General features: G+C 34.4%; 1 protein-coding gene and 1 non-coding gene across 2 annotated transcripts; both read right to left on the reverse strand.

Moving 5' to 3' along the window:
• Positions 1–8605: 8605 nt before the first annotated feature.
• On the reverse strand, positions 8606–12216 carry LOC140149845 (uncharacterized). Its single transcript, XM_072171876.1, has 3 exons — positions 12126–12216; positions 10247–10447; positions 8606–8880 (listed from the first exon to the last, which is right to left on the reverse strand). The coding sequence occupies exons 1-3, from the start codon at positions 12196–12198 to the stop codon at positions 8636–8638; spliced, it is 519 nt and encodes a 172-aa protein (XP_072027977.1). The 5' UTR covers positions 12199–12216; the 3' UTR covers positions 8606–8635.
• A 1479-nt stretch (positions 12217–13695) lies between these two features.
• Trnag-ccc (transfer RNA glycine (anticodon CCC)) lies at positions 13696–13766 on the reverse strand. The gene has a single exon. It is a non-coding gene; the product is annotated as a tRNA-Gly (tRNA).
• Positions 13767–13862: the final 96 nt, after the last annotated feature.

Here is a 13862-nt window from a genome sequence, read left to right on the forward strand (position 1 = left end):
ACTGCTGATAGCAATATGCAAGCTATCTACTACTGATAGCAATATGCAAGCTATCTACTGCTGATAGCAATATACATGATATCTACTACTGATAGCAATATGCAAGCTATCTACTGCTGATAGCAATATACATGATATCTACTGCTGATAGCAATATGCAAGGTATCTACTGCTGATAGCAATATGCAAGCTATCTACTACTGATAGCAATATGCAAGCTATCTACTGCTGATAGCAATATGCAAGCTATCTACTACTGATAGCAATATGCAAGCTATCTACTGCTGATAGCAATATACATGATATCTACTGCTGATAGCAATATGCAAGGTATCTACTGCTGATAGCAATATGCAAGCTATCTACTGCTGATAGCAATATGCAAGCTATCTACTGCTGATAGCAATATGCAAGTTATCTACTACTGATAGCAATATGCAAGCTATCTGCTGCTGATATAGCAATATGCAAACTATCTACTGTTGATAGCAATATGCATGGTATCTACTACTGATAGCAATATACAAGCCTTCTACTGCTGATAGCAATATGCAAGTTATCTACTGCTGATAGCAATATGCAAGGTATCTACTACTGATAGCAATATGCAAGTTTTCTACTGCTAATAGCAATATGCAAGGTATCTACTGCTGATAGCAATATGCAAGTTATCTAGCCTACTACTGATAGCAATATGCAAGCTATCTGTTGCTGATAGCAATATGCAAGCTATCTACTGCTGATAGCAATATGCAAGCTATCTACTGCTGATATCAATATGCAAGGTATCTACTGCTGATAGCAATATGCAAGTTATCTACTACTGATAGCAATATGCAAGCTATCTGCTGCTGATAGCAATATGCAAGTTATCTACTACTGATAGCAATTTGCAAGCTATTTACTGCTGATAGCAATATGCAAGATATCTACTGCCGATGGCAATGTGCAAGCTATCTACTGCTGATAGCAATATGCAAGCTATCTACTACTGATAGCAATGTGCAAGCTATATCTGCTGCTGATAGCAATATGCAAGCTATCTACTGCTGATAGCAATATACAAGCTATCTACTGCTGATAGCAATATGCAAGCTATCTACTACTGATAGCAATATGCAAGCTATCTACTACTGATAGCAATATGCAAGCTATCTATACTGCTGATAGCAATATACAAACTATCTACTGTTGATAGCAATATGCAAACTATCAACTGCTGATAGCAATATGCAAGCCTACTGCTGATAGCAATATACAAGCTTTCTACTGCTGCTAGCAATATGCAAGGTATCTTCTACTGATAGCAATATGCAAGCTATCTACTGCTGATAGCAATATGCAAGCTGTCTACTGCTGATAGTAATATGCAATCTATCTACTGCTGATAGCAATATGCAAGTTATATACTATGAAAGCAATATGCAAACTATCTACTGCTGATAGCAATATGCAAGTTATCTACTACTGAGCAATATGCAAGCTATCTACTGCTGATAGCAATATGCAAGTTATCTACTACTGATAGCAATATACAAGCTATATACTGCTGATAGCAATATGCAAACTATCTACTGCTGATAGAAATATGCAAGATATCTACTGCTGATAGAAATATGCAAGATATCTACTGCTGATAGCAATATGCAAGCTATCTACTACTGATAGCAATATGCAAGTTAAGTTATCTACTACTGATAGCAATATGCAAACTATCTACTGCTGAAAGCAATATGCAAACTATCTATTGCTGATAGCAATATGCAAGTTATCTACTAATGATAGCAATATGCAAGCTATCTATTGCTGATAGCAATATGCAAGTTATCTACTACTGATAGCAATATACAAGCTATCTACTGCTGATAGCAATATGTAAGCTGCTGATAGCAATATACAAGCTATCTACTGTTGATAGCAATATGCAAACTATCTATTGCTGATAGCAATGTGCAAGTTATCTACTACTGATAGCAATATACAAGCTATCTACTGCTGATAGCAATATACAAGCTATTTGCTGATAGCAATGTATCTACTGCTGAAAGCAATATAAGCTTTACTGCTGATTGCAACATGCAAATACGGTATATCTACTGCTAATAGCTATATGTAAGCTATCTACTACTGAAAGCAATAATTATAAGCTACCCAGCGAACATATGGTTTATAGAAAAGGTTTAAATGTCGGGTTATATAAATAGTTTGAAAACGTTTTAATAACATTTCTTAAATATTTTTGAAGACGTGATGCAAAACATTCTAATAGAATGTTATATAACAGTTGACTAAATATTGTTTTAAAACACGTATTCATGATCTTTATACGAGGGTCATTCAAAAAGTTCTACCTCCGTCGTCATATCTCTGTTATCTTACTAGCTCTTAGGAACCAGGAAGTTGAAATTATTCATGATTATACTCTAAAATCTTGGCTACAAAATAAAAGTTGTTCGATTAAAATGTGATTTTTGGTTGTTAAGATGTATTGGTTAAAGCGAATACAGATTTGGTACGTCGGAAACGGTCTGAAAAGAAAGGCTAATTTTGATTAAAAAGGTATAGGCCACATGTATGTGGAAATCATTACAGATTTATTTATGAAAATGATTAAATTGCTTTATTTTTGTTGTAATAATTTAATCAATATCTAATGCTTGCAGGTAGTAGTTTTACTGGGTATCGTGTCTTTTGCACAACAAACCCGATACATGTACAGGATAGCCTTCATATTGATCCTTTCCATAGGTTGTTGACTTCGATCGGATGAGCACTTGTTGGTTCAAGTCGTATTAATTGGGCCATAAGTTAAAATCAAATAAGTTTTATACACATTTTCTGTATTTTGTAAGTATGTACAAGGTTATCAACAAAATGTTCATCTTATTTCCACGTCAAGATGCACCTTTGCTTAAAATAAGGACGTAATTACGAATTACCCTTAAACATGGTGTAGTCGAAATCAGGCAAATTTCACTAACATTTGTGTGGCTGTTGAGCCCTCGATGATATCTTCTCATATAAAACGTGTTTTATTTTGCTTTGAAGTCCCAAGGTATGCCAGGGAGCTAAAATAAGAACAAAATATTTATCCTGAGTAAGCAGTTGGACAACTGCATCTTAAAAACAATTTTATGGAGATTATCCAAAGCTACAATATGATGCTTACTTAACTTTTGGCTTCAGTTTTTAACCGTTTCCGACATACCAAATCTGTATTCGCTTTAACCAACACATCTAAACAACCGAAAATCACATTTTCATCAAATAACTTTCATGTTGTAGCCAAGATGTAAGAGTATAACGATGATGGAGGTAGAACTTTTTGAATGACCCTCGTATAACCTGATGAATACACGTTTTAAGAACACTTCAGTGGCGTACCGTGGCCGCTCCTACCCGGGGCGGGCTGAAGATAATTCAATTTTGGCGCCCCTTCCTCAACAGCCCGAAGTGGTTGACCCAATTGGTTTGAAAAAGTGAAGAGAAAAAAAAAAAGAAAAAAAAAAAAAAAAAAAAAAAAAGGATTATAGGCGCTAGCAACACATTTTGATGTATAGTACCATTTTTTCACAATTTTTTTATACTTTTTCAAATTTTTCCGCCCTTTTCTTTACTAATTCTTTTTTGCCGCCCCTCGTTTTCGCCGCCCCTGCTTTTACCCCGGTGGGCTTGCGCCCCAAAGCCCACCCCCCAAATACGCGCATGCACTTTGTGTTTGCTGAGTATCTAGTGCTGACAGCAGTATGCACGCCATCTACTGCTGATAGCAATATACACTACTTGCTGAAAGCAATATAAGCTACCTACTGCTGATAGCAATATGCAAGCTATCTACTCGCTGATATCAGCACACAAACATACTGTTTACAGCAAACTAGCAATAAAAGTCAAATTTTAATATTTGGCCATTTTTTAAAAATAAGGGCCAAAAATATGCGTTTTTAGAGTGTTTTTCATAATGCTGTGACAATCAAGCCCAAAGACTTGTACTAAGACTAATTTCAGTTTATGCATTCTAATTTTGGAAAAGACATGTTTCAATCTAATAACCAACCATTTAATTAAAGTAACACAAAAAAAGTAAAAATTAGAGTAAAATTTCGGCATATACTTTTGAATGCTTAGACTTGTTCCAACCCTTTGAATTTTGTGACTCGATTGTCAGAAAACATGCCAAAAATGCATGTTTTTGGCTCTTTTTTCAAGAAATTAGTAAAATAGTGAACTTTTTCTTTTATCCCAGTTAGGACTAAATGAATGATTAGGATTGAATATGTTTGATTTGACAGAACTTGATAATATTTTTTAATCCCAAAAAATTAGTGCTGTTTTTTTCTGGAATAGGAGTAGGACCCCCTTTCCGTTATATGGTCTCTCCACTAACACCCCTTTTCAAGTCCTTACTCAGTGACAAAATAGCATATCAGAGAATATTTCTGTGTATAGTTGTCAGATTATTTCTGCTTGTTGTAATTTATTAATATTTTACAAAAATAGTATTTTATCACACACAAAGTTAACAGTACTCAGATACACTATACATACAAACTTATACCCAGGCCTGAGAGTGTGCCTTTGAAAAAATATCTGTTTTTAGCTAAAAAAAATCTGAAATTATTTAAACCATACATACTTTTGTACACAACAAGTGTAGAAAAATATCTGAAAGTTGAAAAAAAATAATCTGAAAACAGATAAATATCTGGTCTCTCACACCCCTGCTTATACCTTACATGACTTGAAAAGTGCATGCTATATAGATAAGTATGTTGTCTTCCACCAAAACTTTGAACACCAATAATATAAACATCAATTTCCAAAAAAGTATGTGTCGATATGTATGCTTGGATGGGGTATTCGGTTTAAAATCAACACTCCACCTGTGCAAGATTTTGGAAATACCTTCCACAAGGGGACTATCAATTTCAAATAAAATGAACACATTGGGTAGCTCCATTTTAATTTCATACATTCTCAGAGAAAGATTCAACATGATTCTTAAACAGGGTGAGTTTCAAATAGAGTTGGTTCATGTGAATATTCCCCTAGTGGAATATATTTCCAAAAAAATTTCACTGGGTTAGATTATTCTAATGGGGGGGCATAAATAGTAACACAAAATGTTTGCGCAAAAGTTAGGGGGAGAATACACAATTCCTTGTCCAAATATATTGCAAATTTCCCCATTGCCCCTGCACAGATATTAATTTTCCTCAGTTGGGTACTCGGATCCAAGAAATATTTTCTCAATTTGAGTCAATACATTTGAACTACTAGTATAACAATAGTTACAATGTGGGAACTACTTATGCAGCCCACTCTACGCTGTACTTCAATAAAAGAATAAAAATTGCTTAGCTAATAATATTTTAAAAGTCAATTAAATCTCAAATGTTAAATTACATGCATCCAGCAGTGGCTTTGAGATGTCACAACTTTCAAAATCAGAGAATTATTTTTAACAAGAAAACAAATCAATTTGGTATTGGTTTTGTGTATGTCATTCAATGCAAGGGCACGTTGATGTGATTTGTTATGGTCCATTGAAATCTAAAAATAATAATAGTGACAAAACAAATCAAACATTATTTGAAATAGCAATACTTCATCTACAACATATCTATATTTACATACTTCATAAAAAAATAAAATTTACCAAATTTTGCTAGTATTGTGTGAAAAATTGCCATAATGAAATGGTACACTATCACCAATGAATATCTTGCAAGCTATTATATAAATATTAACTTGAATGAAACCAAACAAATGACATTTAAAGGCCAATTCAGTGATTTGCTCATCCGGAGGATCATAAAAATCATCAAAATTTTGGCATTTTTGTTAGTGTCATAGATGTGCTAACATAGCCTGCTAGTGGTTAACTGAACTGGTAAACCGGTTACGGGGGTACTACACACCTCCATAAATTGTTGTCTATGTTTGAAAAAAAAAAAAAAACTAATAACACAGTGGTAACAAAAGTTATGTATATTATAGGGCAAGGAATCAATTACTACACTGGAATTTCAGTGACCGAGACAAGTGGTTCGTTATTTATGATAAGAAATAAGGTACCACTAGGATGTACCTCATTTTCTATCATATATACTGAACCGCTTGTCTTGAATCACTGAAATTTCAGTGTAGTAATTGGATTCCTTGCCCCAATAATATACACAACTTTTGTTATCAGTTTGTTATCATTTTTGAGAAAAATGCAAAAATAGTCACAAATTTACCACAGGGGTGTAGTACCCCCTTAAAGACAGAATAAAACATTTTGCATGAATAAATAAATAAATTAATTAATTAAATTAATCTGTCATTGCTGTACTTGAAAGGGCATTTCGTGATCCACAGCATCATCCCCCACTTTTCTAAAAAAAAGTTGAGATTTTTATATCACTGGAAACCTCTGGCTATATAATGTTTATGTACAAAATATTTCTTGCAGATTAATTCGTTTAGCAAAGATATCATGAAATTTGAATTTCGTTCTGGTATACTAGAACGAAATTACAACACATTGCCTATGGAGCAGGTAAATACACATAATCATGCTTAACTCGCAAATGCAAAATCGGAATCAAGTGAAATTTTGGAAACAAGCTTTTTTCGTGGATATCTACTGAAAAATGTTATAAAAAGAGGATGCTAGGATCACAAAATACTCCTTTAAGTGAAGAAATTAGCTGACATGTATTTTAATGGGGTTTCAACTTGATCAATAATGCCATGTGCTTGTTTTTGTGCCAAATTTTTCGTTTCAGAAATACCTTTTAATGAATTATCCTTCATTTTTAAGTAATGTAGTTTTTTATATAAAATTTTCACACTTTCGCTGGGGTCACTGAATGGGACTTTTTAAAGAATGGTATCAATTAAATACAAATCAAATTAAAGATACTATCAGTGATCCCTAAATGAGTGAAAATATTTTTTTTAGAGGATCGGCTTAAAATTCATATTAATCACTCATTGAACATCAACTAAAATGTGACATTTTGTCCTTATTAGGTTGTGTTCAGTTTTTATCACTTCAGGATATCATGTTAGCAAACCTATACTCTTTACAAATATGTAACATGTTCTGACAAAACCAGGAACAAGTCGCATTTTGACATTTCATAATTTGAATAAATATGTAAGCACAGAACAATAAGCTTTAAAATGATACCAAAATTATATACATAGCATCAATACTTTTCAAGATATGGATAATTTTGTAAATGATACCTTGATATTTTTGGTCAATTGCTATTCGAGTAATGGGCTAATTATAGTTTTCTGCATTACACAGGATTGAATAGGGATTATCATAGTTCAAGTGTCAATTATTGATTAAATAAAACTCTTTTTAATAAGTACTTTCATGGATTTGAAAGTCCACTTGGTCCCAAGGTCAAATACCATGATATTAAGAATTTCAAAATTTCATTTTTTTAATGGGAACTCATGTTGGAGCTGGTCACTTATATATATATGTAAATATCTGGTTGTCTGCGATTTTGTGATTAAGTGGATCACTAATAGTGCTTTTGACAATGCATTTGTGATGTATACTAATAAATATGAATTTGAAACACATTTAATATGACATATTATGAGAAACATTTTCCCAGAATATTTTTAATGGACCAGCAAAATTTGGTAAAATAATTAATTTCATATAAGTGATACTTTTTCATTCAAACAAGTCAATCATTATAAATATAAAGTGATTAAAAATGTAATGATATCAATACTACTGAAAATGTGACTTTATAATAATTGTACCAGTGCCAAAAGATGAAATTATGCATAAAGCAGTAGGTACAACATTATTGTACATTCTTGTATAAATTCATTGTAACTATCGTAGAAATGCTCAAATGAAAACCAATATTTTATTTTTTTTGCAAAACCAACACATTCTATGGTACTTGATATCATAGTTTGGTCTATCAAGCTCTATATAGGCTATATATTACAGGATGGTAAACCAACATATTCTATGGCACTTTAATATCAAAGTTGGGTCTATCAAGCTCTATGTAACCTGTTCTGACAAAACCAGGAACAAGGAATAAGATTTCATGATTTGAATAAAAATGTAAGCACAGGACAATAAGCTTCAAAATGATACCAAAATTATATACATAGCATCAATACTTTTCAAGATATGGATAATTTTGTAAATAATACCTTGATATTTTTGCCAAATTGCTAATCTGAGTAATGGACTAATTAGTTCCCTGCTTTACACAGGATTGAATCCAGGGATTATCATAGTTCAACTGTCAATTATTGATTAAACATGCCTACATTTAATAAGTATTTTCAAGGATATGAAAGTTCACTCAGTCACAAGGTCAAATTTCATGAAATTAAGAATTCCAAAATTTGATTTCTTTTTTAAAATGGGAATGTCATCTTTATAACTCAAAAACATGCCTGGCGACTTGTTCTGGGTTTTGTTGGAGCTGGAGTTGGGTCTATGAAGCTCTGCATTCTCCAGGCATTCTGTACAGTGGCGTAGCGCCATAGGGCGGGGGTAGGGGTCCACATGCCCTCAATCGATTGCAAATTTTAGAAAATCCCCCAATCATGGTCGGTGCCCCCCAATCGGATGACCCACACTACGCCACTGATTCTATGGTAATTTGATATCATAGTCAGGTCTATCAAGCACTATATTCCAATTACAGTTGTTCCATAAGTGATAGCCTAAATATGTGGCATATCTAAAGCAGTTTGTATCCAGCCCACAGTATTCCTGTGTGCACACACTAGTCCACCAAGTATTGAACTGAATTACATCCTCATAGAGACAGGTCGAGAAGCCATCTTGGGTCCATGTCATGTTGGTAAAGTCCTTGTGGTTAATTGACCTTCGACCTGAAAAATAAAAATTTAAAAAGATTTATATGATTTTCTTCACAGAGTAAGTGAATATTTTTTGTAATTTACTTATAGCATATTGATGTGTATGCCAATTATTTTACTTTCTGCAACCAACATGTGCAAGAAAAACAACCCATTGAACCCAAATCCCTTCAACCAATCTTTGAAACATGGGTCCTTATTTGAGCCAGCTAGGCTATTATCTGCCAAACAGTGGCGATGCCAGGATTTTTTTGGGGGGGTGGGGGCAAAGTGAATTTCAGGGGGGAATCAACAAATGTTGACCAAAATTGTGCAAAACAATTTTTTCGTAATTTTGGGTTTTTACTGGGGGGACAACAGGGGAAAGAGTTCTGACAGGGGCATTTGCCCCCCCTCATTGCACCATCACTTATGCCAATATGTTTCTGAAACAAACACCTGTTTCTTTTCTAAGGTGACAAAAAAGCACCTGTTCAGCATAAGCAGCAGAAGCAGGGTTGGTGATGAGGACATGTCCCCAATAATTTTTTCCATGGGGGAACATCCCCCCTAAAAATTCTAACAGAAGACGATTGAAAGCAATAATTGCCAGTGGCGGTTGCCAGGAATTTTTTTTCGGGGGCATTGAGGGGCAAAGAGAATTTCAGGGGGGGCAAAATCAACAAATTTTAAGCATAAAATTGCCGTCAAAAGTGGAGATTTTCGTAATTTTGGTTTTACAGGGGGCCAACAGGGGGGCAAGAGTTCTTACTGGGGGAATTTTCCCCATCCCCCCCCCCTCCCATGGCACTGCCACTAATAAATTCCCTGTACATCTTTCTTTATAGCCAGAAAAATCAAAATAAGGTAAAATTGCAAAATTTTACATGTTTCGTGCACACTGCATGGCCTATCAAATACAAAAAATCATGTTCTTTTTGGTCTGACTTTCCCAGATTTTGACAAAATATGTTTGAATTTTTCTCATTCAGATTTTCCAAGATATTTTGGGGTAATTGAGTCTCTTCCAGAGAAATAAATCCATCTGCCTAAATGATCGTTAGTTTTGGCAGGTTGAGTGCATATCGTCAGCATGCTGATAATTGTTATTATTTTTGTGTAATTTTGAGAACAAAGTACAAAATATGGTTCAAGCATGCATTTAACCATATTTATTCACCAATCGTTGCTCAAGAACAAAATGATACTGAGACAATAATCAGAAATAAAGGATGATTAAATTAATTAAGATGCATACTTGAACCATATATTTTGTACTTTATTCTCAAATTTTAAAAAAATGACTTAAACAATTATTGTAGCAGGCTGACGATATTTAGCATTATTATTATGATCAAAATTCACTTAAAAAATAAAACTTTTCATTTAACTAACTTACGGATTCTGCAGTCGGTTTCATCTTGGTCATCATAATCGTAGACATGGTCCAGGTAGCGTAGCCACTCATGGTGAACAACATCACCACCATATCTAGCTGATGGTAGGCTGGTAGATGAGCGAAGGAAGACATTTCGACAAATACCATCACTTTCATCTGCTACTACACAAGTAGGAAAGTGCCAGTCATTGATACCTGAACCTGAAGAGGATCAAACAATTAGCAATAGAAAAGTCAAAGGCACGCCCATCAAAAGGTAGATGATTGACAGCTACTCTTTCCCTCCTCCTTGAGTGATCAATGGTATAATCATGTATCATCCACCTTTGAAGCGCAATTTAAGGGGGCACGCAGGATCACTCTAAGTCGGAAATTTTAAACATTATTTTGTATTGTATATTGTAATGATGATAAGTATACATTTTCAGAAAGGAAATGACACAAGGAATCCAACAAGCATGGCAGATTTCTACCAAAAAAAAAGGGGGGGGGGACTCAATTAATTCTAATATAAAAAAAAGTATAAAAATGAATGCAGAATGGGCAGCATGATTTTAGGAGCATCAATTTAAATTTTGAATTGGAATCACTGGAATCTAATCCCACCACTGCCACCTAACTTTGAAAAGTTTTGCAGTTTAGGTCTTAATCCCAAACATTGCCCCAAAGTTGGCCCATGGTTTGGAACCTAAATCCCACCACTACCCTAAACCAGTTTGTTGTATTTTTAAAATCCCACTGCTGCCACCAAAGCAGTAAATATTGGTTATTTGAATGAGTATATAGGCCTTAAACTTTTAAAGGGCAAATCAGAGATTTTCTGTTCAATATATTTTGCCAATTAACTTATTCTACCTTCCAAGTAAATAACTCTTCAATTTCATGCGTTGTTACATTAACTGGTATTGACTAAGGTTCTCTTCAATCAACGTCTTTGCACAGGCAATTGTAATTGGCAAAATGATTATGACTGAATTAGATTACTGTTGTTTCCAAATGAAGTGGTGTATCGTGGCCTCTCCTATCCTGGGGCTACAGAAAAGGTAAATTTTGCCGTCCCCTACAGCAACAGCCCGAAAAGGTTGACCCAATTTTTTTTCCAGCCAGGATGGTGCTCAAGAATAAAAAAAAGTGGGGTGGATAACCCTCACCCCCTTGAGCGGTAGCCCTGCTGGCAACCTAATAAAAGTATAGTTTCATACATTTGTACTTCTTTGCACAACTTAACTTTTTCCATAATTTTCCGCCCTTTTTTCATTAATAATTCTTCTTGCCGCCCCTTCTGCACCACACTGCCCTTTTTCTTTAATATTTTTTCTTGCCGCCCCTTCTTCTTCCATCGCCCCTTCTTTTTTGCGGCCCCTTTTACCCAAAGCCCCAAAAAAAAAAAAAAAAATATGTACATGAGGTTGTCCTGGTTCACAAGTCACTGACTGTTCCTTTAATCTCATAAACTAAATGTTATTATCAGCAAACCAGATACTATCATGAGCTATCATACTATCATGAGTTTGGGTCCAAATCCCACCCCTGACACCATGTACCAACTAAACCAGTTATTTTTTATTTTGATGTATAAGGCCTATAATCTTAAACATGCCAAAGGTATCCCAGTATATGATAGAGTCCAAGTATGAAGTATGAAACCTCGACTCGAGCGATAGTACTGATCAATAAATACAAACTCTACAAATCTTCCGCAGTGCACTGTGTGTGTATCAAATATGTGTGAGAATATGTCATGTATGTGTGACTGGTCTGCCCATATATTGCGACCCCAACACGTCTTTTTTTTCCTGACAATCAATGAGAACAGTTATGGTCAACAACTTCAACAAACATTTTTAAAGAGGTTTAGAAACAAAACAAATGTTTATACCATAAGTAGAGCCAATGATCACACTAAATACGGACAGTAAACTTGCGTAGTAACCGGTTGTCCAGGACGCCATTTTAAGGTTGTGTCAGCACAAGACCTACGGGCGCACAACACCAAATCTGATCAAATACTTTTTCCACTTTCGGCGCATTTTTAAAATCCTGTTTTGCCAAATGAAACATATAAACTAGCGGTTAGTTCTAACTTCTAACTGGCAATAAAAATCAAATTTTAATAGTTTGCAAAAGTTGGAGGCGGGGGATTGGCCAAAAACATGCAGTTTTGCACGATTTCTTAACTTTCAGTCACAAAATTCAAACACTTGGCACCCCTTAGCACAAGCATTCACAAAATTTGCCAGTACAGGCTATTAATAGTATTATGATTTGCTTATAGTAAGGTATTTTATGCTAAATTTGATAACTGCTTAAAAATTATTACATTAGAAAATGTGCTTTAAGAATTAGAATGCACAACCTGGAAAAAAAATAGTAAGCCTATTTTAGGGACCGATCGTTATTTACGGCAGGGGGGGGAATGGGTGTTTTGGCAAAAATATTGACAAAAATTTCGCGTTCCCCTCGCTATCCGCTCAAAATTTTCGCGTCCCCTTGTTTTCCCAATTTTCTCCATTTAAAATTTAACAATCCCCCTACTGGTTCAACTAAAATTTCAGGTTCCCCTCAAGACCACAAAAAAATTTCGTATTCCCCCTAAATTTACCCATTCCCCCCCCTGCCATAAATAACGATCGCTCCCTTAACACTTGTCACAGGCTACAAAAAAACCGCATGTTTTTGGCCCTATATTTTCAAACATAGGGCAAATACTTTAAAATTGGACTTTTATTGCCAGTTAGAACTTACTAAATGATTAGGATTCAGTTATGTTTTATAAAAGCCTTTTATTTAGCAAAAATATTTACTAATGAAAATGACAAATTTATTAAACAATAAATTTTTAACAAGATATGAAAAGGACCCATATGAATGACCCGGGTTTCGGATGGGAAAATATTTTTATAATAGGCCATATATTCTTTACTTATGACACCACTCTGAGGTCTAGGCTTCTTGGCAGTGTCCATTTAAGACCAAAAGGTTGCTGATTAAGGAAGCAAGGAAGTAACAAAGAATAATATAGGCTGAGACCATTTCATGGTTCAACAAAAATTATATTAAAGCAATGAGACACGTTGAAGCATAGTAGTCAATTTGAATAAAACCACTCATATGAGTATTAACTTATAAATATCTTCTTCAACTCATAAACTTGTCAAATCAGTACAGTGAAAGTATGTTGGATATGGGAATTAGAGGTTTTAGGGCAATTTACATGATTTTCAAGGAATCAAGGTATTATTCAGTGATATCCTACTACAATATTTGATTGCTGTAAGAAAATGAGAAACAAATCTTTTGAAAAATGTCATCATTTTTGTTTGAAAATATAATTTTTCTGGGTTCCTCAAATAAAAAAACAAAATGCGGTAAGATAATAATTATTTTTCAAAACGAAATACACAACGCCAAAATTGTTAGACTTTTTTAATGAGGAAGCCAAAAAAGTGTGCACTGCCCGGGAATCGAACCCGGGTCGCAAGAATGGGAATCTTGCATGATACCACTACACCAGCAGTGCTACAAACAAATAATAGTAAAAATTTAAATATTTATACCATTTAAAGTAATTTCTTGCATAACAGTTACAAAAATAATTACATGAGCGGTGTACACT

Source organism: Amphiura filiformis, chromosome 4, assembly GCF_039555335.1.
Source record: "Amphiura filiformis chromosome 4, Afil_fr2py, whole genome shotgun sequence".
Taxonomy (NCBI): Eukaryota; Metazoa; Echinodermata; class Ophiuroidea; order Amphilepidida; family Amphiuridae; genus Amphiura; species Amphiura filiformis.

Bases quoted from the DNA above. Each gene is read 5' to 3' on its own strand.
- LOC140149845 (XM_072171876.1), bottom strand. From the start codon at position 12,198: ATGGCGTCCTGGACAACCGGTTACTACGCAAGTTTACTGTCCGTATTT. The intron at 10,448-12,125 runs GTATAAACATTT...GATCCTCTTCAG, and splicing joins GATCATTGGCTCTACTTATG to GTTCAGGTATCAATGACTGG. The intron at 8,881-10,246 runs GTAAGTTAGTTA...TTTATTTTTCAG, and splicing joins TGAAACCGACTGCAGAATCC to GTCGAAGGTCAATTAACCAC.